Source organism: Xyrauchen texanus, chromosome 25 (genome assembly GCF_025860055.1).
Source record: "Xyrauchen texanus isolate HMW12.3.18 chromosome 25, RBS_HiC_50CHRs, whole genome shotgun sequence".
NCBI classification, from domain to species: Eukaryota; Metazoa; Chordata; class Actinopteri; order Cypriniformes; family Catostomidae; genus Xyrauchen; species Xyrauchen texanus.
Window position 1 is genome coordinate 32,595,197 of NC_068300.1, and position 27,494 is coordinate 32,622,690.

The 27,494-nt window shown below is 41.5% G+C and overlaps 1 protein-coding gene across 2 annotated transcripts in view; it reads right to left on the reverse strand.

Moving 5' to 3' along the window:
• The window catches only part of LOC127618876 (sodium/potassium-transporting ATPase subunit beta-1-interacting protein 3-like), an 86,716-nt gene that overhangs the window by 7,725 nt on the left and 51,497 nt on the right, over positions 1–27,494 (reverse strand). For both annotated transcript variants that reach the window (XM_052091547.1, XM_052091546.1), the window contains exons 4-5: positions 25,615–25,812; positions 7,005–7,065 (exon numbers count right to left, since the gene is read on the reverse strand). In XM_052091547.1, coding sequence (XP_051947507.1) covers positions 7,005–7,065; positions 25,615–25,812 — 259 coding nt within the window. The remainder of the gene's footprint in view (positions 1–7,004; positions 7,066–25,614; positions 25,813–27,494) is intronic.

The following is a 27,494-nucleotide window of genomic DNA, read 5'->3' on the forward strand; positions in this document are numbered from 1 at the left end:
ACTACACCACTTTTTATTACACAAAGCAGACGTAATTAATAACAATGAATATTATCTACATGAGAACAGAATTCAAATTATCACACTGTCACACACACACACACACACACACACACGCATACACGCACACACGTACACGCACACGCACACACAAGCAAGTTTCTGAATTGCTTGCTTGTTCCTCATTTGCAAGCTGCTTTGGATAAAAGGTCCATTGCTAAATGACTTAATGTAAATGTATTCGTACAAACCTTTATTTAATTTTACTCTCACAAAGACACACACTAGAACGGTGTCCCAAATCACATGATGAATACTATTTCTAATGGATTTTCAAAAGCTGCTAAATCAGTTTTTAAATGTACGCACATAAAGGTCAAGTTATTGAAAAGTGTGTTATTTCTGTCCAACAAGTGGCACAAATTTGAAATCGCAAAAATATGAATTTTTTCAATCAGGTTTACAGAACACTTTCCCTTTGCCATTAGTCAAACAAACATAGTATTGCACCAATCTGACACCATTGGTTGAGTCAATCCTGTCATGTCAGAGCCACAGTGTTTACACTTTTTGGAAATTGACCTACGAATGGTTTACTTTTAGTCGTCTCAGCATATTACTACGAATATGAATGTTGCATTTACATAGCGCTTTTCTGACACTACACTCAAAGTACTTTACACAGTGAACAGGGGACTCTCCTCGACCACCACCAGTCTGCAGCATCCACCTGGATGATGCACACTGAGCATCCAGGTGGATGACCACTCATGTGGTTCAAATGAACCATTCATTTATGATGTGGTAGTATGACCCAGTACTCCTTATGCTACACTCAAATGTGCTTTCCAATCATCAGTACATACTTCAGTGTACGGTATAAGTAGTATTGCAACATGGTGCCAGTAATCACATGTATAATCTGTGACTCATTAACATTGTGCTACTGCTGAAAGCTCACTCAAACAAATTCAGTAAATCTATATAAAACACAAGCAATTTCAAGAGCAGTTGCCTCCATGTTTACACACATTTTACATGCAGCAGGCTTGAATAGAGAGCAGCTGGTTTGTGCATCCTAAAAGGCAGGCTTTGAGCTCATGATGTGTCATCAACATTTGAAGCGTCTGCAGAGTTTCAGCGACCATGAGTAGCACTGCTATGTGTGGAATGTTTGGAAGCGAGGTAGTTATTCCTGCTTATATGGAGTCTGTTTCTCACCCAAAATGATCGTATCACTTCAGAAGACATTACCACTCAAGTCATTTAGATGATATTTATGCAGCCTTTATGTCGTTATTGGAGCTTGAAAGTTTTGGGCCCCATTGATTTGCATTGTATGAACAAAAGCACATGATGCACACTCAAAATATCTTTGTATGTGTTCTGCAGAAGAAAGACAGTGAGACGGCATGAGGGTGAGAATATTAAGTTTCACATGAATTCTCTTTGACTCTATGATAAAGTGTGTATCTATTTCTCTCCTCTCTGTGACTCCTGGTTTAGTCTCTCTCTCTGGAAAGAGGGGTGTAAAACATTTCGAGAGGGGGTAGCACTCAAGCTAACGTTCAGCACTACACTATTTTGACCCACTTTCATAAAAAGAAGCTGTTTTTTTAGGGTGTGTAAAGGAATCTGCTCAGCACTGATAACCAAGCAGACATTCATGATCACACTCACACACACACACACACACACACACACACACACACACACAGTCCTATTTTTTTGACAGGCACACAGCTCTGATGCAGTGTTAATTTATCAGCGCCAGTTCTTTAATGTGCACTGTAATAAAAACGTTCACAGATGATGCACTTGAGGACAGTTATATATCATAAAACATATATTGTGATTTTTAGATGTTTATAATGAATGATTATCATAAGATTCGATCACGATTGCAAGGTTTGAGACACAAATAGTAATCCACTACATATGAAGATTAGTAATTACTTCATTGGAAAAGAAATCACATTTCTAATTACTTTACTTTTAATTTACTTTCTAAAACACTTTTCCGCTCAACAAATTATAAATAAAGTATATATTTCTTCCATGTACATTGTTATACACAAGTCACACACTTAGCACCTCACATTTCTCCTTCACATTGACTCATTACAGGTCTGAGATTTATGACCAGATAAATGCTCCAAAAGCAGGACAAAAATGTGCTGCTCAAACGATCCGCATGAATCAACAGGAAAACAACAAGCGAACACTTGCACAGGTCACTGATTGCGCAGAGCGGACAGGTTTGGGCACTGCTGCATTATATGGTGGGGTACTTATGTAAACAGTCCGTTATGTCTGAAGTAAATATAAAGTGACAAAAATCGTATAATAAACTAGGCTTATATTAGTACCCAAGAGCTGGTAGATGGGCTGACCTGTCTGATGTCATTATATAGATTTACACAGCTTTTAATGAGCCAGCAGTAACAGGGACACGGAGACCACAAACTAATTATGGATGCAAGCCATTTAAAACAGAGAGATCGAGAGAGAGAGAGAGAGAGAGAGAGAGAGAGAGAGAGAGAGAGAGCGAGAGAGAGAGAAGATAAACTTCAGAGGGACGAAGTGCAGTGGAGAAATTAAATCCTCCACTTCAAATGAGCATGTAAATGAACCAAACAGCTTTGCTTGATAGAAAATAGACCCACTGGGCTGCTTACACACACGCACACCCACGCACACACGCGCACGCACACACACTCGCACACTCATTCCCTCATTTCCAACACCAATGTAACATGAGGACATGAGAAAAAATGCATTAGCATGCAAATTTAAATTAATCTAATAAAAAAAAACATGACATGGTCTTGGAAAATGTCTCTACATGAACGATCATATAGATGTAGGTAAGTCTGCACCAGCTTGGCTGAGAAAAAGACCAGAAAAAATGGCAGCAAGAAAGTATTTAATAGCTAGCACCAAGTTTTCAATATATTTTAGGTGTACTGCAAAATATTGATATATACACATATGTATGTAGTTTAAGGGTGTAGGGAGACCGAGTCGATTGTGTCATTAACAAAGCATCAAGGAAGTGGCCGGTCGCTGTTGGAATTGGTTTGCCGCTGTTCTCTGATTGGTGGATCTTTCTCCACTGGACCATGGATAGTGCAGTTGTTCACCAGGGATTCAGCTTTTAAACAAGATTTGAAAGAAAATTTGAAGAATTTGAAATAAAGCGGACTGATGGCTTCAACAAAGCCATAAACCATTGATGAACAACCTCTTAGTTCACAGTCTTTAAAGGTTTATACATCATCATTGAAAATCAATTCTTCCATGGAAAAGATTTATGGGATTTTTACTTCTAGAATCAGACTGTTACACTCTATTGATTCTCTATTAAATGGAGACATTTGCTTAAGTCTCCTGCTTCTCATATGTTTCTCTTGAGAAAAAAATCCCTGTTATCTTACATGTGTCCCCAGAAGAGATCTCAACAATGTCTAAAACTGTGCTCAGATTTACAAAGATACCAACTGATACCAATCAATTATCTTATACATTCTTATTACATTATTATTCTTATTACATTAATTGTCTTATACATTATACATGAAGAATACATTCCAGTTACTTCCATCTTAACCAATGGATCACACTCCCTTTTTCTTCGAATTAATCAAACTGATGTTGGTAAATTTCTACAGAGCTTTATAGAGTTCACCCCAACATGCTCTACATCAACAGGCATTATGTCCCCCATTCAGACTCCCTGCTGTCAAACACAAACAGACACATCCCCTTGTGGCAGTTAACACTCAGAGGTCATCAAAACCCAAGGGCAAGCAGGAAGTGACTGTAAAAGATAAAAGTCAATTATTTCTGTGGTGTCCACTCCCTCATGCCAGAGTGGATCAGCTCTCTGAGGAATGTTCAGTGGTGGTAAATATTCCCAAATTTTTTGGGCCAAAGGAGAGGAACACAAACATTAATGGTCAGTTGAAGTCTGCTGTTTGACCATTTGAAATAGGGCTTGTTTTATTCTCACCCCCTGGGCTTCATTCTGGTCCTCTTCCACTTAGAAAGGATTTTTAAAGATTAAGGGGATAATTCTCCAACAATAAATAAATCACAGCCGGTAAAAGCACTGTTTATTTGCATACCCTGTCAGCACTAGTTTAGTGCCAAATTACTAAAGTATTTGTGCAGATCAGGCATCTGTGGAATCGTGGCAACAAAATTTGTACTGAATGTAATTTGCACACCACAATTCCAATCTTGTGGGACGTTTCTGAGCGCTATATAGCGAAGGATGCAGCAGACCAATGTTATGTGACACACTATGGCAGGACTGTACAGCATCACTCTGCTACTGTAATAAAGACACATATGAATCATCTCTTTAACATGCCGAAAATGCACTTGACAACATTTTTTACCACCCTTTTACATTGTTTGATCATTCTTTGGTGTAATACTGCTGTTATGATCTATAGAAAATTTAATAAAACAGTTTAGTTGCTTTATTTATTAATTGATTGTTCCAATTGAGAATGTCCCTGAATGTCCCCAAAGTGAGGTTTTGTCAGATATAGCTCACTTTTGGGAAACATTTTATACCCAAACTATAACCAAGTACATACACACACATTCACATTTCACAAAGTGAGCGGAGTAATGCTAATCTAAAAGATGGTTCTTAACTCAACTGACCAATTTCACAGACTGTCACCATGGGTAAACTAGATCTATTTTTTAAACATGTTGCTGAAACATTTTAACCATTAGTAGTTTTAGCAGTTAAGTTTTCAGGGACAAAAAATCCCATTAGCTCAGTTTGGGAGTGAGCATTGCATTTGAAAGTGAAACCATGGCGAATTTAAAGTTTACAGTTTATCGGAAGTTTGTTGTTTGGGAGCAAAACATTTTGAGGTTGGTCAAATTTGAATTCATGGTTTATACCACTTGTGTTACAGCTATGGCGGAACTTTCCACCAGCTGTTAATATTTTAAGCATTCGCATGACCAATTGCGCAAAATTACTTTTCTTGTTGCAATATTATCCTCTAGGCATTCAATAATTATAAATTATTTTACTCAGAGCTTCTTAACCTTTAGATTTAGAAATTTAGCCACATAGTCCAAAAAAACCTGCATCCAGTTATATTTTGCAAATATATTGAATAACCTTGAAGGGAATTCAACCTAGAGCTCATGACATCTGTTTTTCTTTCTGCAGGGTATGAGACTGATGGACCAACTTTAGTGCTTATAATAACCCCTACATAGGAATCACAGAATGAATGAAGCTATGACTGTTATCAGACAACAGACAATTTTGTCACTAATTGATAAAGACAGCACAGGACATGGGTAAGTTTTTGCAAAATGTTGAGCAAGTCTATATTAAGCTGATTTACATTTTAACCTTTACAAAGTAAAACTTTCTGTAACTGGTGGTTTTCTAGCCATAAGATTGTCTTTTTTTTATTTTATAGATCTCTACCAGAACATGCAAGTGTGACCAACTCAAGAGGTGAAATGTCATTTTGTTTAAAATACTGACATTATGTTCTGAAAAAAGGAGGTAATTTTGGAATTTTACAGTCAGGTATCCATCCCACCGGCAGTATGAGTTGTCTACTTTGAAAACAGCATATGCCTGCCATTAAGCTATCAGGTTATGTGAGTTTTAAGTAGTCTTTTTATCTCTCTTTCCTTTTTATATCTATTTTTGCCATTCATTTATACACTATGATTATTGAAAAAAATGTAATTACTTTGTGTCATAGGTTTACTGTTAAAATGCAGCTACACCATGTCTTCCAGCTGTGTTCTGTGGGGATACTTCTCTCCGCTTCTCCATTACGCATGTGAGTGTTAAAGACTGAATTTGTGATCCATATATTGAAACCCTGACTCCTAATTGTTTATTTCTACTCAGAAAGATGCTGTTGGACCCCACAACCTCATTACCTGCAGAGAGGGGCCGTCACTCAATAACACCAAAATACACAGTGATGAATGGTGAAGTCATCATAGAGGATTGTGCAGATATTTTAATTTAATTTAGCCTTCATTACATCTATTTGTGTTTCTATGGGACGTTGCTCTTCCTTTAACAATTGGTTGTCAGCATGGAAGAAAAATGCTCTCTATATAAAAGAATGTACATGTTTCTGTCCAGGCCTTAATGTGTGGAGCAATGTGGGTCTGCTTATTCATTTGCATATGCATTTATTGACTCTTTCATGTTACGTATTTGTTGATGTATTTATTAATGTGAGTGATTTATGCATTTTTAAGTATTTATGTACTCAACTAACAATTACTGTAAAAGCATTATTTTCATTTACATAGAAACTAAAAGTTCTTAATTGACACATGCCTTTTATATGTTTGTTTGTTTGTTTGGTTGGTTGGTTATATTTAATGTAAAATCAGAAATGAGGTTATAATATATTTCAGGAGCAGAGGGGAATAATAAAAAAAAGAAACTTGCATCAAATGTTCTTTATAGCACTAGTGAGGTTATAAATAGCACTTTCAATGGAAGGTTCTTCATGGAACCTTTAAAAAAGGGTTTTATTTGGCACCAAATAAGGTTCTGCAATTGTTACAAGCCAAAGAAGCCTTATTTGGTACTATTTAGAACCATTTTTCTTAACAGTGTACACTTTGGCAAACTGTTTCTCACAGGGGAACAAAGTACATCTAGCAGTGTGCTCCACTTCCCACAGATCAAAAATTGGTTTGCTTTTAAAATCAATATTTAATATTCTTTAACATTGATAATTCATGTGCTTCAGATCTATTCTGATTCGTTGTTCCCTCACATAATATAACAAGGATGACACAGAAAAATACATCTTCTCCTGTGTACAGTGTTATGTAAAAGCACAAACAAAAGTAAATATTGCTTTAATAATATTGTTGAAAGTGTTGTTTGGACAGACTTATTCTCTCATCACACACATTACACACATACATTTTTAACCTAACTAGACTATCTAGAGAGAGAAAGCGATGAAGACACTCACAGCTGTCTTCCTCCTCCGTGATGACGCTGATGACGTAGCAGGCGTAGATGAAACCCAGTAGCTGAGGAGACAAAACAAAAACATCAGTCTGCTAACAAAGACAGATGGAGGAGACAAGAGACAGAAATAGGGCGGACAAGAGCATTTTACCAATACTTTGTTTAATTTGGAATTTTTACATAATCTACAATATTGTCTGATCTTTATGGCAAATCATATCTTGTGAAAATTTAGAAAACTGTTGTGGGATTTGGAGGCCCTAATGCAGAGGCCCAAGGCAGATTAGCCTATAGCCAGCGCCGGCCCTGATGTTCTGGGTGGTTGATTACCGGCCCAAGTCAAAAGAGCCCTCCGCCAAGTCTCTAGCTTGAGTCACTCTTTTAGTGCAAGTCTATGGGATTTTCTCACCCATTTTATTGTCCACCAGTTAAAAATCTTTATTGTGATTGCTTAGAAAAGAAACAGCACACCTCTCATCAATAAGGTATCATTTATGTCCTTAGCACAAATAGTGTAGGACAAAATACATGCCAAATTTTAATTCAAACTATGAGCAAAAGTTCCTTTGCCAAGTGCAGAGGGAAAGGGTGTGTGTATGTATATAACCGGCATATTGATTGGTACGGCAGTGCCACAGAAGCAGATGGCATAGCTCTGCTCCAAAACACACACAGGGCAAAGTCAACTCACAGAAAGTGGCACTACACCAAACTAATTAATCCGTCATTGGGCAGACTGCCCTGCATACATCTACTTAAAAAATGTGTACAGTATGTTTACATCTGTGTATGAGAGAGAGAGAGAGAGAGAGAGAGAGAGAGAGACGGATGACAATGAAATCTAAAGAGCAAAAATGAGAAGTCTATGAGGCCCGTGAGAGGCTGTGGAGTCTGTGTGTAAGGTTTTAAATGCAGGCACATGGCTCAACTTCACAGCACAGGTGACAAAAACAGCTGCAGCTCTCTCTGTGCAGGGTAAAGTGATTCAGAGTCAGTTTTTATTACACTGAAGGAGCTGTGAAATACCAATCACAACGGAGGAAATGTCAACAGCCAGACTGGCGACTGCAGGGGGGAAAGCAGGCTTGATTAACGTTGTATTAACCTTGAATCTGTTTGTGTGTGTGTGTGTGTGTGTGTGTGTGTGTGTATATTCAAAACGTGTGGGGTCAGTTCTCAGCCACACGACTATGAACTTGATACACCTGCATGTTGTGATTTCCACTATGATATTAACGCATAATAATAACCAAAATTTATATTTCTTATTTTCACCCTAACACCATGTAAAGCCTCTGAAAGCAGTGTGGCATTTCGCGATAAATCGCTCAATCTCTCAAAATGGCATATCGGAAGAAACTAGAGAATTACTCTAATTTACTCTTTTGACTCAAACTGGTTTCAATGTAAAAACGTAATTAGGTTTCTTATCAGATGTAGTTTTGTTGGCATTTTTCCCAGAGACAAACTCAGCTGTGATCAGCACCATGTTGTTTCATCACGAGTCTTTGCGTCGAAAGTTTTACCCTTTACTGACAGCACAGAGTCTCCCAAACTGAGATCAGTCAGTTTAAATGAATTTGAATTATGTATTGCATATAGCGAAGCCTTGCGCAAGGTTAAAATATTCTTACAATAGGCCTACTTCAAGTATTTATAATATTTTAGGTCATATTGGTTCAGCTGATACAAACAGTTTGGGAACCCCTGACCTGATGCATTGACAGTCCTTCCTTTTTTTAAATGCTCAAGTTTCAAACTTTTTGGAGGCACTGTATATGCATGTTCTATACTGAAACTGGCTGTATCAAAATGAAGATAACACACTATTTATTATACAGTTTTTAAGATTAAATCAATTATTGATTAGTTCACCTCTCTTGAAAAAAGGTAATTTCTCCACCACTGTGAAAACTCAGACTCTGGCCACAAATTGAACTAAATTCAGAGATAATACCTCCTCAGGGCTTTGCTGTTTCAGCATCTCTATCTCCTCTCTGATGGATAGAAGTGAAGGAGTGTAGATGTAACCTGAACTTCTCTCTCTCTTTGTAATATGAAGTTATAGGGGTGACAGGTTGAGTTAAACTGTGCTCAGGCAGCATTTTATGGTCTGATCTTTTAGGTTAAAGGGTACATTTGCAGTAGAGAGAGAGAGATTCTTGGTCATTAGCCTTAAATGTCCCTCAGGGTGGTTCTCATGCCAGCTAATTCAACTTTCAATTTCTCATGTTCTTCAATGTAAATGAAATTATTTCAAAATTGTGGAATTTGCCTGAAACTAAGATCAAACCTTGATGTGTTCCATTTGCTGCAATGGCATAATAACAGTAAAACATTTTAATGTCAATTATTTTATTTTTTTTATTTTTTATTTTGCAGCTTGGGAATTCAGCCAATATGAGAAAGGCCTTTTAAAAATAGTGCCAAACCTGAAATTTATTGTAAAATGAATTGTATTGTTGAAAAGAAACAACAAAGACTATGGTAAAAACTTTTTTTTTTTTTCAGTAATTTGTATTTTGTCAAGAAATGATGGCATTATGTCAAATTAATTAATAAAGTTAACTTTTAGGAATTACAGACATATTTTCTTCAATACAATCTCGAGACAGTTAAAAGCTTGACAATTTTTACTTTAAACCCCACAAAGAATACCAAAATATATTTTGATTTCAAAACTGATAGCTTATTCAACATACAAGAGATGTATTGAAGCTATTATATTTTTGACATGCATTTTGCTTTTATTTATGTGTAATATCAATTAATGGATCTGTATATTCATTTATTTGCTTTTCGAATGATATCTAGGTTAATTAACTGAATAAATCAAATTTATAAAACATTGAATGTGCAGAATATGCTAAAAATGATTATAAACAGCAATACAATAGAATTACTTTACAACCAGTAACATGGTTCAGAGAAACCCATAAAATGAAAGAGACGTTCTCTCCGCATGTCTCAGAGATCAAACGCCTGGGCTATGCAGATGACCTGCTTCTGTCATCTGAACTGTTAGATACCTGCTTTAGAAGCACTGCCTGATATGTGTCTAGTACTACAAATGAATAATGAGTTATAACCTTATAAAAATCAATTTCTCATTCATATATAAATAACAGCACATCTCTGCTCAATAAGTGGCATGATTTGAGATATGCATGAGGATTCATTCTTGCCTATAGCATAAACAGTGAAGGGTAAGTTATGAACCAAAGTTTAAAACATTTGAGGTTTGTTTAAATCCCTAAACTAAGTATGAGCAAAAGTGATGGGGGATACTACTACTTAAGGATACTACTCTCTGAGTAAAAAAAGATTTTATTAATTTAAATGATACTGGAGTAGGTTTTGGCGGACTAGATCTGCTTTATGCATGCTGCTGCTGCTGCTTGACATTTTGTAGATATGCTGCTACTGTTTGATGTGAGACAGAGAGATGCTGCTGCTGTTGGAAACATGCTGCATCTGAGATGAGAGACATGCTGCTGCTACTGAAAAAATTCACCTAACCCCCATACGTAAATCAGATCTAGAGAAGTGGAGCTGAGGAGGAGGTGGGTGAACGAGGCTGAACTGAACTGAAGCCATTGAGGTGCGTACCATTTTTATATGCTTGACACACTGTGTAATTGCCTGATTGGCTTACATAGAGTATGTCAGGAACTGAACTTAACGGCTTGCACCATGTAGAGTTTCCTAACGGAACTTAATGCATGCCTTAGCAAACAACACTAATTGTAAAGACAAATCCTGCAAACACAAACTTGATGACCCCCACTCATATCACCCCCAAGAGTTGAGCAAAGAAAAGAGCCCTCTTTCTCAGCAGAGCCCAAGCATTAGTTCTAAAGCTCTGTTTATATTCATTATCTCCTTTCATGTAGCATTATTTGCCTTGCCAAGAAAGCTGGCTGAAACTAAGAGAGAGACAAAAAGAGAGAGAGACAGGCACCATACTGAAGAGTTGTCAGTACAACAGAAGAATATAGTATTCTTAATGTCCATTAATCTCTTGTTCAATCTGATCACATGGTAAATAGACATGTAGCCTCTAGGGTTAATAAAATTTGTATTCAAATTGACTGTATTACATAATTTACAACAAAAAATACAACTCGCTTTTGACACCACTCTGTGGTCGTTTCACTAGGAAACAGTAACTCACACGTGTCTATACATTAAACAACACTTCCAGCTTCAGCCACTGGGGGCAGCAATTTGAATTTTGGTAAGTATAGAACGATTTCTGCTGCAGATCTTTTGACCTTCTGTCAACAATTTCGCTGTAAGATCAGTCTGCATTAAATACTCATTATATTTGAGTTTTATTGCGTACTGTATCCAAAATGTTCACAAATCTCTGACACAGAGTCCAAGTCAAGTATTGTCTTTTGTCATGAATCTAGGTCACGTTTCAAGTCTTTTTTAGGCCAAGTCCATGTCAAGCCTCAAGTCATAGTCTTCTGTCATGACTCGAGTCCAAGTAAAGCCTCAAGTCATAGTCTTCTGTCATGACTCGAGTCCAGGTCAAGTCTTTAATCTTTTTTGGTAGCACTTTTCTATGAGCTGCAGATTAGTTTAATAAACCATGTTGAAGAAAATTGTAACATATATTTTTTGAAATATTATTTCTATGGATTTCCAGACTGATAACACTGAAATTGGGTGACAGTAGGTCAACATTTTTGCTGCTGAAATCGGTCTGTATTTACCGAAATGCATATCACTGCCCCCAATGGCCAAAGCTGGAAGTGTTGTTATTTCCGATTTAAATGTCTACAGAAAGGTGCCAAAAGCGAGTTGCATTTTTAGTTGTATATGATGTAATCCAGCCAATAGGAATATATATTTTATTTACTCTACCGCCTAACCCCAAACCCCAGCCCTAAAGCTAACCTTCACTGGGGTAAACATGTCTTCTGAATCATGCCTACCATTGTTTATATGAATGCAATAACTTCCTGGTTCCCACAGGACCAGAACCCATGTCTTGGGCGTAGCACTAGAGGGAAATTCATTCACACTTGAATTATATATATCTAATGGGGCATGCCATTTGTCAGCAACTAGGCTGTAAGGGGTTTATTTCAGGGTACATGAACTTTCGGAAATAATATGTCGATTTTAGTGTGATGTCGGGATTTCCAAGAAAATGACTAGGCATTTTCACAGGAAAAAGTAACAGTGAGTTTGTATGATTAAACAATGAATAAACAGTGTCACAAAATTCAGAGGAAATATTTCTTCTTACACACACACACACACACACACACACACACACACACACACACACACACACACACACACACACACACACACACACAAAGACAAAGACAAAGACAAAAATCCCCCATTTAGCCTTAACAGACTGTAGGGGCAAGTGCTGTTAGCGAGCACCTATGAAGGCCAGAACGGTACATGAGGGGGTGGGTGGCCAGCACCATGCCCGACCGCCTTTGTCTCCCCAGTGCCGATGTTTTACACACCGCACCAGGTACTCATTTTAGGCTGAGTCGACCTAGGGGAGGCCCGGGACCGGTTCAGATAATCATCAATGGTGTTGACCATGAGCGGGAATCGAACTCGGGTCGCCAGGTTCGTAGCGCAGCGTGCTAACGCTACACTACCGCTCCACACCACACATACACCCAACCACCCACCCACACACACACACACACACACTCACTCATGTAGTGTTTCCATGTTTTATGGGGACTTCCCATAGACATAATGGTTGTTATACTGTACAAACTTTATATTCTATCCCCTAATCCTAACCCTACCCCTAAACCTAACCCTCACAGAAAACTTTCTGCATTTTTACATTTAAAAAAAACATAATTTAGTATGATTTATAAGCTGTTTTCCTCATGGGGACCGACAAAATGTCCCCACATGGTCAAAAATTTCGGGTTTTACTATCCTTATGGGGACATTTGGTCCCCACAAAGTGATAAATACACGCTCACTCACACACACACACACACACTTAATGTTTTGACGGACCACAAGAACATAACTTTTGACAGGTTCATTATATAACAATGTCACCCTGCTGTGATGGAAATTAGTCCAACTGATTTAGTCTGTACGCTTACCAGTATATGGTTGTGCCTCTCAGCATGCACACACACACAAGCAAACACACTCTTACATACTCAATAAACAACAGTCTCTCTCTGTTTCAGTCGCCTCTAGGCAAAATTCACAGCTATATCAGCCACAACACACACGCAAACTCCTAAAGCACTTCAAATTCTCTCATTTGAATCTGTGAAAAAAAATTCTACCTGTCACGATTTCCGAGGCTAAACAAGCAGCTCTATAGCAGTTCTGAAATGTTTTCAGGTGGCCATGTCCATTCACTTATCAACTTATGTACATGTGTGTGTAAAACATGAAAGTGATTAAACCTTCTCAGGGAATAAAGGGAGATGCTTTGAAGTCAAACTTTGCTTAATCATGTTCTCAGACATGCAGTTAGCGACAGTCTAGACTGGTGTAAAAACAGTTGAATTTGTGATAATGAGTGTAGATGGAACGTGACAGTTTTTAAGAACACATCTGGGTGCTGAAGGGAGAATGAGCATGAATTAATGTAGGAATCATACATTTATAAACTGTTTACTTCTAAATTCCAACCTTAACAAAGATGTTAAACTGATAAAAAATTTGCTACTCTAATGATTTATTAAATATAATTGTAGAGGTTTATGTGAAGAGATTATGGACATTTCAAGAAAACATGTTGCGCTGCTAAGCGCTACGGGGAACAATCTTGCATTGTGAGCAGCTGTGAATTTGTGTGAAACACGTCAATGAACATTGACCTGAATTTATAGCCTTGGATGGTGAAGATCATTAGATGCACCTGTGGCCAGGCTATAAAATAGAGGCGTCACCAGCGTGTCGACAGATACCTTTTTCTGAAGAGCAGTCCTGGGACGTCCCAGTGCGGCAAAGCAGCGCAACATCTCGTTCCGCCTTTTTCAGGGAACAAGGGTTACACATGTAACCCGAGAAGTTCCCTTTACAAAAGGCTTCACTACGATGTTGCACTGCTAAGCGCTACGGGGAACGCAATACCCACGCCGCCTCAGACATGAGCTTGAGATGTCGACTCAAGGGCATAAGAGCCCGGAGTAGCATAAACATCTAAACCATTAAATTTTGCTGAATGTGTGCAGAGAGGACCAGCCTGCCGCATCACAAACTTGTTCAGGCATGAGCTGAGATGTCGACTCAAGGACATAAGAGTCCGGAGTAGCAAAGCATCTAACCCATAAAGTTCGATGAATGTGTGCGAAGAGAACCCTATCGCAACACAAACTTGTCATAAAAACTGATGAATGTGAGCGGAGAGGACCAGCCTGCCGCATCACAAACTTGTTCAGGCATGAGCTGAGATGTCGACTCAAGGGCATAAGAGACCGGAGTAGCATAAACATCTAAACCATTCAATTTTGCTGAATGTGTGCAGAGAGGACCAGCCTGCCGCATCACAAACTTGTTCAGGCATGAGCTGAGATGTCGACTCAAGGGCATAGGAGCCCTGAGTAGCATGAACATCCAAACTATAAAATCTGATGAATGTGTGCGGAGAGGACCAGCCTGCCGCATCACAAACTTGTTCAGGCATGAGCCTGTCATAAAAACTGAAGAATGTGCACGGAGAGGACCAGCCTGCCACGTCACAAACTTGTTGACTCAAGGACGTAAGAATCCGGAGTAGCAGAAATATCTAACCCATGAAGATTGATGAACGTGTGCGGAAAGGACCAGCCTGCTGCATCACGAAAGTGTTCAGGCATGAGCTTGGGATGTCGACTCAAGGACGTAAGAGCCCGGAGTAGCATGAACATCCAAACTATAAAATCTGATGAATGTGTGCGGAGAGGACCAGCCTGCCGCATCACAAACCTGCTGCAGAGGGACCCCTCTAGCCAAGGCTTTAGAGGCGGCGACCCCTCTGGTGGAGTGAGCCCTGACACCTACTGGCGAAGCTTGACCGTGCGCCTCATAGGCCAGGGCAATAGCATCCCTCACCCAATGTGACATAGTCTCCTTGGTAGCGGCTGCCCCCAAAGCAGACAAACAATTGCCCAGACTTACGCCACTGGCTAGTGCGGTGGACATAAGTTTGAAGGGCACGGACTGGGCAGAGTCCGTGAAGACTTTCCTGCTCCGGCGTTAAAAATGGCGGGGAGCAGAAGGCTTCCAGAGTGACAGGGTGTAGTGTCGAAAAAGGCACCTTAGGAAGGTAGTCAGGATGAGGATGCAGGATAGCTTTGGCCATACCTGGGGCAAACTCTAAACAGGCCGGCAAAACAGACAGAGCCTGTAGATCCCCGATTCTCTTAAGAGAGGTAATCACCACAAGAAAAACCAGCTTGAGAGTCAGAAGTCTATCAGACGCTGACTCTAGAGGTTCAAAGGGGGTTTCAGCCAGACCCTCCAGGACTATTGCTAAGTCCCATGAGGGAGTTCTGGTCCTAACAGGAGGCCTCAGTCGCCTGGCTCCACGAATGAAGTGAGCAAGTAGAGGGTGCCACCCCAAAGGCGCCCTGTCCATCAAGGCGTGGCAAGCCGAAATGGCGGCCACATAAACCCTGAGAGTAGCGGGGCATATGCCTGCTGACAGTTTTTCCTGCAGAAAGTCCAGAACTGAAACAATTTGGCAGTTACCTGGATCTGCACCATGTAAACTGCACCACCTTTCGAAGACACCCCATTTATTGGTGTAGATTCTTCTGGTGGAGGGAGCCCTAGCACTAAGAATGGTCTCGATAACTTCAGGCGACAGCCCTGTGTTCCTCAGTTGGTACCCTTCAGGGGCCAAACATGAAGTTTCCACAATTCGAGGGCCACGATGAAATATCGTCCCCTGTGCCTGAGACAGAAGGTCCCTCCTGTCCGGAATCGCCCAAGGCGAGCCGTCGAGGAGAGATATAATTTCTGAGAACCAAATCCTGTTCGGCCAGTGAGGCGCTATCAGTAAGAGGCAAGACCCTTGCTGGCGAACTCTGGCTAAGACTCCCGGGAGCAGAGAAACCGGGGGAAAAGCAAACAGACACATTCTGGGCCATCTATGCGCCATCGCGTCCAGACCCAGGGGGGCTGGGTGACTCAGAGAGAAGTAGAGGGGACATTGCGCAGTCTCTTGAGAGGCGAAGATGTCCACTTCTGCTCTGTAAAATCTCTCCCAAATTTGTTGTACTACCTCGGGGTGGAGTTTCCACTCGCCCCTCGGTGTGTTTTGTCTGGACAGCAAATCTGCTCCCACATTTAGGCGTCCAGGGATGTAAATTGCACTGAGTGACAGGAGCTTGCCCTGGGCCCAAAGGAGAATCCGACGTGCCAGCAAATTCAGGTGGCGAGAGCGTAGACCTCCTTGACAGTTTATGTAGGAGACTGCTGCTGTGTTGTCCACCTGCACAAGGACATGGCAGCCTCTCAGATGTCAGAGGAAGTATTTCAGGGCCAGAAATACCGCCATCAGCTCGAGGCAGTTGATGTGCCAATCGAGCTGATGACCCTCCCATTCCCCTTGGGCTGGACGACCACTTAAGATTGCACCCCAACCCGTCAGGGAGGCGAGAGTGGGACCCAAGGTAAGGAACCGGGGTCTGAGCCACATAGAAAGGGAACGAAGCGCTCGGCACATAACCCTTATTTGCCTTAGGGGACTGGCCCTTGGATGAAATCCCCTGGCTTTTAGCCACAGCTGAAACGGTCTCATATGGAGAAGGCCCAAAGGAATCACCGTGGGCGCTAGAGCGCCATGAGACCTAGTATTCGATTGATACTGATGAACAGTGCAACTTTGACCTAGCCTGAGATTGCTCAGGGAGTTCTGGATGGAGCTGACACGAGCGGGAGACAACTGTGCCCGCATCGTGAGCGAGTTCCATATAATCCCTAGATAGGTAATTTCCTGGGTTGGAGCAAGAGCGCTCTTCTGGACGTTGAGTCTCAGACCCAGAGAACCTAGATGAGCCAAGGCGATATCCCTGTGCTGAACTGCCAGTTCTTGAGATTGTGCTAGTGTCAGCCAGTCGTCTAAATAATTCAGAATCGCGGATGCCCTGGAGTCGCAAAGGAGCCAGTGCTGCATCCATGCATTTCAGTGAATGTGCCGGGTGATAGGGCTAGGCCGAATGGAAGAACCCGATACTGGAAGGCTTCGTCCCCAAAAGCGAACCTCAGGAACTTCCTGTGCTGTGGCAGAATTCCAATATGGAAATATCGTCCATGAGATCGATCGTGACCAGCCAATCGAGATGTTGGATCTGAGACACGACCGACTGTGACAGTTAGCATCTTGAACTTGAACACCCTGACCCGAGCGGTTCAAGCCTCGAAGATCTAGAATCGGACGCTAACCACCCACCCTTCTTGGGAACCAGGAAGTATCTGCTGTAATAGCCTGACTCTTTCTCTGGAAGGGGAACATGTTCTATGGCCCCTTTTGCCAAGAGATTTTGCAGTTCTTTCCACAGTAGACATGCCTGCTCCGGTCTTACGGTAGTGGGAACCACGCCGTTGAAACGCGGAGGGCGGCGAGCGAATTGAATTCTGTAGCCTCTTTCTACTGTCTTTAGAACCCACATAGAAATACCTGGCAGAAGTTTCCACGCTGCCAGGTTCTCTGAGATGGGTACTAATTTCAACACTTCCTGTTGAGGGGATGTTGAGTGTTCCGTGTCCTGGACTAAGGCAGGAAGCAACGGTACACCCAACTCTTTGTTGGAAGCCTCTAATCACCCGAAACACCACAGGTGGCAGGAGTGAAGAGGTTTCGTGAGGGTATCGGGAGGGCCGAAGTGGATGATACACGCGCCCCGTCCCGAAGGGAACTAACCTCACAAAGTTGGGTACAAGAACGTCAGGGCTTCTTTCTTTTAGAGATCACAGCCCTGAGGTCCTTCTTGAGCGGCTGCTGAGGCGACGAGCCTGTCCCCAGTCCCTACGAGGGGAGCACGACTCGCCACGCTCTGTTTTTGAGCCTCTCTCCTAGCAGAGGCGAGGCGAGACTGGGTGGCCGACGGCCCCGCCCCTGAGTGCTGGCGAGGAAGAAACTGCCCAAAGGCTTCCTCATGGCTTTTCGCCTCCTGGAATCTGGAGATAACCGTATTCATGGCGTCTCCGATGAGACCAGAAGGCGAAACCGGGGCATCGATTAAGAAAACTCTGTCCCTATCTTGGATGCCTGACAGGTTAAGCCATAAATGCCTCTCCTTACTGACTAAAGCGGACATAGACCGGCCAATGGCATGGGCTGACTGCTTGGTCGCGCGGAGAGACAACTCCGTAGCTCGACGAAGCTCTGAAAGGGCCTCTTCGTCGAGAGTTTCACCCGCACTCAGATCTTTTAGCAGGTCAGCCTAGTACGCCTGTAACACAGCCATGGTGTGCAGCGCAGCACCAGCCTGACCTGCCGCTTGATAAGCCCTCCCCACTAGCATGGAGGTAGTCCTGCATGGCTTAGAGGGAGAGCAGGTTTATTCAAGGGCGATGCCGAACCCGGCAGAGATAACCCGCAAGTGTCTCTTCGACCGGCGGCATCCTCGAATACCCTCGTGCCTCAGCACCCACGATAGTCGAATATAACGACGTCGAGGGCATGTGAATGCGCGAGGTATAAGGGTTCCTCCACGAACGAGCAAGCTCATCGTGGAGGTCATCAAAGAAGGGAAGGGACTGATGAGGTGTTCCTTTCCCTTGGCCATCAGACAGAAATCTATCCTCTAATTTGGAGCGTTTGGGGGTTTCTTGGTCACGTGGCCAGTCTAATTGAAGTCTGGCCACAGTACGAGTCACCACATTGAGTAACTCTCAGAGGATTTTGCATCATGTTTTGAGTGCTCTGATGTGGGTAACTTGAAATCTATAGACCCAAGGGAATCGAGGTCCCCCTCCTGAACTGAAGAGCGCCGAGGCGCTTCAAGAACACGAGAAGGACCAGCCGGATCTGGGGAGAGAGCGAGCGAAAGGGACGCACCCGTCTCTCGCTCCTCAGCCAGATCCATACGAGAGCCCCACGAATGAAGTGCGGGTGCTGGCTCTCGGACGTAAGCGAGGCGAGCATCCCGGCCGAAAGAAGGTTACAATGCGCGCACCCGCCCCGCCCCAATGCGAGAGCCGCATGCTCTTCCCCCAAACAAACAAAGCAAAACTCATACGTGTCCTTGTCCATCATGAGACGTTGACAAGGAAACGCATCGTTTGCTCTGTTTCTCCGTCATTCTATCTTTTTTCTTTTTTTTTTTATATATATAAATATATATACTCTTTCAGAGCAGAGAGAGAAAGAAAGAAAGTTCTGCACACTGCCTAACAATTTCTAACTCCTAACAAAGAGGGAAGAAAGTTTTCTAGCAGGTTGTGAGACACACAGCATAGTATGCTCTGAATGAAAAATATCTGTCGACACGCTGGTGACGCCTCTATTTTATAGCCTGGCCACAGGTGCATCTAATGATCTTCACCAGCCGAGGCTATAAATTCAGGTCAATGTTCATTGACGTGTTTCACACAAATTCACAGCTGCTCACAATGCAAGATTGTTCCCCGTAGCGCTTAGCAGCGCAACATCGTAGTGAAGCCTTTTGTAAAGGGAACAGTAGTCTTGCATAACCAGACTTGACTATCGGCATAAAGTCTGATGAATATGATAGCTTATTCTCTATCTAAAGTAGAGCAGATGAAGCCCTTAAGCTACTGAATTCAACATTGAGAAACCTGCTTCACATAAACAACAATAAAACCTCACAGTCCATATACAATTCATAACTGGACACATTTATGATGAGGGTCCACTTTATATAGAGATTTAGCAGAGGTGGGGGACTCGAGTTTGAGTAAATGAAGAAAATTACTTGACTTTGACTTGAGAACCAGCAACTCGAGACTTGACTTGAGGTGAGTCACTGACTTGACTTGCTTGATTTGTCTGCACTGCACTTGAGACTTGACCATGTGTCACTTGCTCCCACCTGTGAGAATTAGTGTTCATGTTACTGTATATAATGTTATAATGTATATAAATACTGTGCCTTTTATATCACCATATAAGCACAGATTTAACAGTACTCATTTGCATAACAGAACTAATGATTATCAGGCCACTCCCACTTTTTCTCTCTCTTGCATTTTCATTTAGGATATGATGTAAAATCTTTATAGATATTTCACATTGATTTATTGTTTAGTAATATGTTATACATGTGTTTGTGATACAGGTGATGAATATACATGGTATGATATACATCACAGACATTCCAATGATTTCCATAAGTATGAACATTTAGATTTTGTGTGAGACTTTAATTTAAAGCTAAGAAGTGATGAATTCCCACACCATATTCTCCTTTATCTCAAGCAGCTACATTTATCTTTACTTGAATGTTTTACTGAAGACAAGAGCAACTGATATAACAAGATGAGAGATATGAGAGATGAAAAAAAAGAGGAAGATAGAGCGGGTAAATTGAGGAATGAACCAGTGGCATGTGGAAAGGTACAATGCATCTCAGGGTTTGCTTTTTTTTTTTTAGGCCAGTGCAAAATCATATTTCATTTCCCATTTCCATTTCATGTTTTCATATTTTTCAGGCGAAATCCATACAGAAATCCGATACATGAAAATATATGAAAATCACAAACTGTGTACTATATGTTTATGTATGGTATTCACTGATACTGTATAAAAAGTCACATACTTGAAAATATATGCAACAATATTTCAAAATACTACAAAAAAATTGCTGTTTTTTTATATGTATATACAGTATATGTTCCCAAATCAAAGTGAAATTTGAACATATATGACCACATTTGAATACGATTATTTTTTTTTTTTTACATGACTTCAAAAATAATAGTTACAATTATACAGCAACAAGCATATTTCATGTATCTATTACTATTATATAAATCCAGCTACTATTAGCCCCATTCACACCGCCAGCAACAGTGACTGGGTGTCACAGTCTCTGTATTAATTTGTGAAGTCGCCCCCTCTGAGAAAATGCCACAGGAGTGAACTCACCCACCCTGTTGTTGGAGAAAAGAAAAAAGTTCACAGGAGAGTAAAAAGCTTTGACTAATCATCAGACTAGCTGTGACAGCTGTACAGAATGAAAACACCTGCGTTTGCGTGCCTGTCACACAAAATATCTCTCTGAGAGAGATAGAGTGATAGAGGGCACAAACTGGCGCTCCAGACAGGTCAGACAGTGATGAAGGATAAAAAACAGTAGAAGAGGTCACATCTAAAGGGCTGTTCATGAGTTTCCACAGGTAAACTCCCTCACGGGTTACACTAATGGGAAAAACAGATGGTGCTCTCTTACACTCACACATACGTCTCTCAGCTGTCATTGAGGGAGGGTTTTACATGAAGCTATGGTATTGACTCTCAGTTGTTCACTTGTTTTCTCTGTTATTTCTACTCTATTCGTATCTCTTGTGACTGTTCTGTTGAAATTCACAATAGCATAAATCATGGCTATTTACGACAGCAAAAGCAGTTTTTGTAATGACCTAGTTCTAAAGTCACACTCACATACAAAAAAACTATTTGACACACTAATAACAAATGTCTCTCTCCCAGTCAAATATCTTGAATCTTATGTCAACATTAACATGACCAAAATCTTACATATTTGAATAAGTCATTTTAAATCACGAATTCAGGAGAATGCAGTGAGAAATGGGCAGGAGTAAAGGGCCAATTGAGTGAAACAGGCCCAATTATTATGGCCAGACGACTGTGGATGTCAATTTGACATGTGACACCTGCCTAAACACGGTTGCAAACCAGGTACACCCCTTCATGGTAATGGTGTTCTCTGATGGCAGTGGCCTCTTTCAGCAGCATAATGCACCCTGCCACACTCAAACATTGTTCTGGAATGGTTTGACGAACATGATGAAGAGATGTTGACCTGTCCTCCAAATTTCCCAGATCTCAATCCGATTGAGCATCTGTGGGATGGGCTGGACCAACAAGTCCGATCCACAGCGACTCCACCTCACAACTTACAGGACATGAAAGATCTGCTGCTCATGTCTTGGTGCCAGACACCACAGGACACTTGCAGAGACAATGCCTTGGTGGTTTGGTACTGTTTTGCTGTTACACGAAGCAAAAAAAGCATATTAAGCAGGTGGTAATATCATCAAATACACCATATACATCAGTGTATATGGTATTTATTCGGGATACAGATACAGGTATCGGAATCTGGTCCAATTCTGAACTAATGCGCTTGTACTCGTGCTCATAAAAATGCTCTGATAGCAAAAACTGATACTGCGTAAACATTCAGCGCACAAATTAAAATCCCATTATGTCCTAGTGTGATTATTAAACTGCAAAAGCTGCTATTTAATGAGATAAATGTTTAGTTTACATGTGCTGCATGCTTCAAAGTAAATTAACCATTTAGTTTTAAAAATTTATGAATGTCAATGTGAAGCCAAATGCTCATTCCAGAAAGGTCTAAAACAATGTTATTTGTTGCGGTGACAGTGAACAGAGCGCCAATTCACTATGTAGCACACAGCACACACATATTTATATAGTGATCTAGTAGCCTTTTGCGGTTTAATAATCACACTGGGTCATGTAGTGACCTGCTTTTCCAGAGGCAAGAAACAACAGCCAAAAACACACAGAAACGGAAAGGGCTGTGGTATCATTCCTATTAAATATCTATCGATATATCACAATTTAAAAGGAGCGGGGGATCTCGAATGGGAAAATGGAAATATTAAATAACTGTAAAGTGATTAATGGAAAGGAGGAGGCGAGAACCGGCTTGATAATATAAATTATAGTTTTAATGAGAAACTTAAAAGAAAGACACAAACTCATATGACGGACATGTCCGCTAATGATCTCTCTCTATCGCACGACACCCTGCAGTCGGCCTTTGACCTCAGAGGCTTGATTAGCCTAATACGGGACCGGGTGTGTAGGATCACGACCCGGCTCCGCCCTCCACCCTGCCACATTCCTCCCTCGTTCTCTCAGGCTACACCCCTTCCCTGAGGATGGCCGGCAGGTCATCCCCATCTACCTGGACGAGGGAGGGGACAAGGGGAGGGAAACAGAAATAATTAAAATGGGGGGTACTTCCTGTAACAGTGTAGTACCCCCCCAAAAACTGTAAAATTTAAAAGAGGATAAAAGGCCAACACAGAGTGACAGTGAGAGAGAGGAGAGAGAGATGAAAAAAAAACTTACTCGCCAGTTCTCCAATACGCCGCAGCTTGTTCCTCGGCCACTCCTCCACTCTTTATCGGACGACAGCCGCGCCTCTCCGGGCGGATCCGAGGCAGTCCTACAGCACCTGGCGGACGGAACACCCCGCCGCATTCTCGGGGAACAGAAGGGGTCTCCCCCGCCCCTGGCAGCGGTCCTCTCCTCTCACTCCAGGCGGTCGCCAGTGAGCCCCTCCCCGCTCGCGGTCGGCGGTCCTAAACCCTGCCGCGTTTCAGCGGCCGGTAGGCGACTCCTGCACCCCTGGCAGCAGCCCTGACCGTTCCAGGCGGTCGGCTAGGAGCCCCTTCTCCCCTCGCGGTCGGCGGCCATCGTCCTCGTTCAGGCGGCTGGGCTCCTCGTCCCCCGGCAGATGGCCGCGGCTGCTCCGTTGGGGTGGACGGTAGTGGCGAGAACTCTACTACGGCGTATCCCTCCTCCTTCCCGGGCTTCGGCACCAGTGTAAAGTGATTAATGGAAAGGAGGAGGCGAGAACCGGCTTGATAATATAAATTATAGTTTTAATGAGAAACTTAAAAGAAAGACACAAACACATATGACGGACATGTCCGCTAACGATCTCTCTCTCTCGCACGAAACTCTGCAGTCGACCTTTATACCTCGGAGGCATGATTAGCCTAATACGGGACCGGGTGCGTAGGATCACGACCCGGCTCCGCCCTCTGCCCTGCCACAATAACCATCTAGCAATGTCAACTCCCCTTGCCCACAAACAACCACACATCATATATCATATGTGTGTGTAGATATACAGTATATATGTGAGGTATGTGATATAGCAAAAAAGCACAGTCCACAAATGCCCTAAAATTTGCTCAGCCTCGGAAACTAAGGCTTGCTTGTATCTATTCGTATGCCCTGTGGAATTTCCTGCAAATCAACATTTAACTTTGGCAACTTTCTGGTACACCCCTTTAAACAATGCAATCAGTTTGATGGATAAAATCAGGTCTTGCCCTACATTTATTTCTCATTGAATATCCTGTTTCACTCTGAAATACGCCACATTACGGAAGTAAAATGGGTTGCGAATGCCGCTTCTTGTTACCTGTAAAGTCATCTTCCAATCCCTTTGTGAAGGTGTAGTGTACTTTTACTTCACTTCCAATTTTGAGAGGACCACAAGCGGTGTACTTTTGGGAATGAAGATACAAATCTTCATCCTTCTAATCAATCTCAGTATCTCACATTGAAAAGCCTGTAGGAACTTGACTGTGTGAGTTTATAAGGTCTCACCTCCTGCAGGCAACAACTCTGAACTCTCATGGTGATGTTAGCGTTTCATTGTTTCGAAATGAGCGGATAATCATCACTCTGGAGAACCTTCTGGCATTCCTTACCCTCAAACACCCGGTTTATATTTCCACTGATATTTGCTCAGCACTTTGACAAAGACAGTTAAACAAGCATGAGCAAACATAGCACAAGCATATTTCACAAATACAAGTTTGTCGGGTTTTAATTGATAAAACAATAGATGTACTTTTTACAAAATGAAGAAAACATTATTTAGACACTTGCTGTTGTTGAATGTTAGTAGAACATGTTCATAGTTAATGTGATGAACTACATCTTTGATTGTTCTGCTAGGTCACCTGTTTGAACTTGAGGAGAACCGACTATGTGGTTAAAGTAAATGTCTCAGAAAGTGAGGTTAGTTCTAAGAACAGATCTAGAAACATTTGTTTGCAGATTCTATTGATATTTTGATATGTATTGCAATGAAATTCGTACATTTTAAGTGTGGCTTTAGTGTCCATATACTGAACATTTTTGGGGGCAATGTAAATAGCATATTTAAGCCAAGAAAACATATCCCCTTTAGAAAATGATCTCACAGCCTTTCTGCATGACCAGGAGGGTTTCGCTGCCTACTGATTATAATCCACTAAGTTAGCGAGACTAAAACCTGGAGGCATGCCAGACCTCAACTTGTGGTCCACTTCACCACAATAACACAGGCTCGGTACTTGGACAGGGGCGTTTTACACATGCACAGAATACACTTTAGGCTGGTGAGGTTTTTAAGCACTTTTAAGAACCGGTTGAGTGTAGAGAAACAGTAATGAAAGAGCATATTTTGCATGAATGTGCATCTGGAAAAAGAGTATTGAGGGCTCACTTTCAGTGTTGCCATGTATAAGCACACATACCCCTATAGTTAGTGTATATATAGTGTGTGGTGACTATAAACTACAGTAAAAGCAGGGCTGTCAGACTCATTATTTTGAAAGAAAGCGTTATTTCTACACATAATGAGTCCACTCTTCATAGCATATCATTTGTTTGTGTGTGTTTTTTGGAAGGGACTCACAGAGATAAGGATTTGGAAGCTACTGTGGAGGACTTCGATGTAGTGGTACTCCAGCAGGCAGCCCATGATAGATATGTAGGACTGGGTGTCCGCACCGCGGTCTGCGCTGGTGGGGATCTCTCGTCGAACACAGCCCGGCCCATGCTCGCTCCACCAGGAGTGGTGTGTCGAGATGTTAAAGGTCAATAGGTTGCTGTCCTAAAAGGAGAGAGGGGAGGAGACGTCATCAAATTCAGCCGAACATGAATAAAACCCATAAGGGAGTGATAAGGCTGAACATTGAAAAACATGCATACATAATTTAACATGGGGCCGACAAGATTTTGTTCCATAGATATAAGAGAGGAAGGAATGGCACACAATTAGTTCTGGTTCATTAAAGGGATAGTTCACCCCAAAAATAAAGGCAACATAAAAGTAACCCATAAGACTCCAGTGGTTAAATCCATGTCTTCAGAAGCAATATGATTGGTGTTGGTGAGAAACAGATTAATATTTAAGTCTTTTTTTCTCCCTATACTTTCACTTAAAAAATGTGAACAAATGTGAAAATTAAAGCGGAGATTTATAGTAAAAAATTGACTTAAATGTTGATCTGTTTCTCACTCACATTTATCACATTGCTTCTGAAGATATGGATTTAACCACTGGAGTCTTATGGGTTACTTTTATGCTACCTTTATGTGCTTTTGAGCTTCAAAAGGTCTGGCCAACATTCACTTGCATAATATGGACCTACAGAGCAGAAACCTTCTAAAAATCTTTGTTTGTGTTCTGCAGAAGAAAAAGTGTCATACACATCTGGGATGGTATGATGGCGAAAGAAGGATTAGAGAATTTTCATTTTTGGGTGAACTGTTCCTTTAAGATCCAATGACATCATCACTTTTAGTCAGATCCTCTCATCCACACTAGATTGCTGTTTTCCTCCATTAGAAAATGCTCTCCATTACCACATACTTTGGAAAACGATGACATTAGGAAACTGAAAATGGATGTTTAAAACTTGGATTTGTATGTGCATGGCCATAGAGTTTACAATAAACAAAAAACTAAGACATACCTAAGGCGAAAATGATCAACAAAACAAAGTTAGAATGGAGTTTGTGTGATTCATGGTTTGGGCTGAATCAATTATAGAATTTTAATAGAACAAACCCAATCCAGTTTGAGGAATGTCAATACAGTGCACTCTAATAACAGATTCAACTCTCAAGTCACTCAGTCTTACAAGTAAAGGTGTGGAGTAAATGTGTTAGCTCGTTCACACAACCTTTAGATGACAAAGGCTGCATGTGAAAGTGCCTTAGGATTTACATGTGATACCTCACAGTTACTTGTGTACCAGAGCTGCTGCTGCCTTCCAATAATATCATGTCAGATCTTTTAGCATCTTAGAATCATACAGTTCTCAAGGTCACACATGATAAATGACACTCGTCAAAGAGAAAACGTATAGACTTCATGTGCTTATTAGAGTGTAACTTGTCTTGGACCTCTTTCTGGATATCGACAGGATAGAGGTGTTTGTCCTCTTTAGCATCAGTAGGCATTATCATTAAAAGTATCGCTTAGGTCCAGAACACATTATATGTCATTGAGAAGTGTGTGCGTGTCAGGCAGGGTGTTGATTCAGACTGAACTGCCTAGTATTTAATCACGGCCACAGTGTGAGACTGACAGCCAGAGCCTGCAGCTATGCATGAGAGGACAACCCCATCAAAACACCTCAATCAATGAGACACAGAGACTGAGACTGAGATACAGAGGGGATGTCCTGTTTCATAAATATGAAAGAGTTTTCTGTTGCCCGTGTTGGGAAACGTTACTTCTAAAAGTATCATTGTCTTATAAGTTATTTTACGCAACGTTTTCTCTCC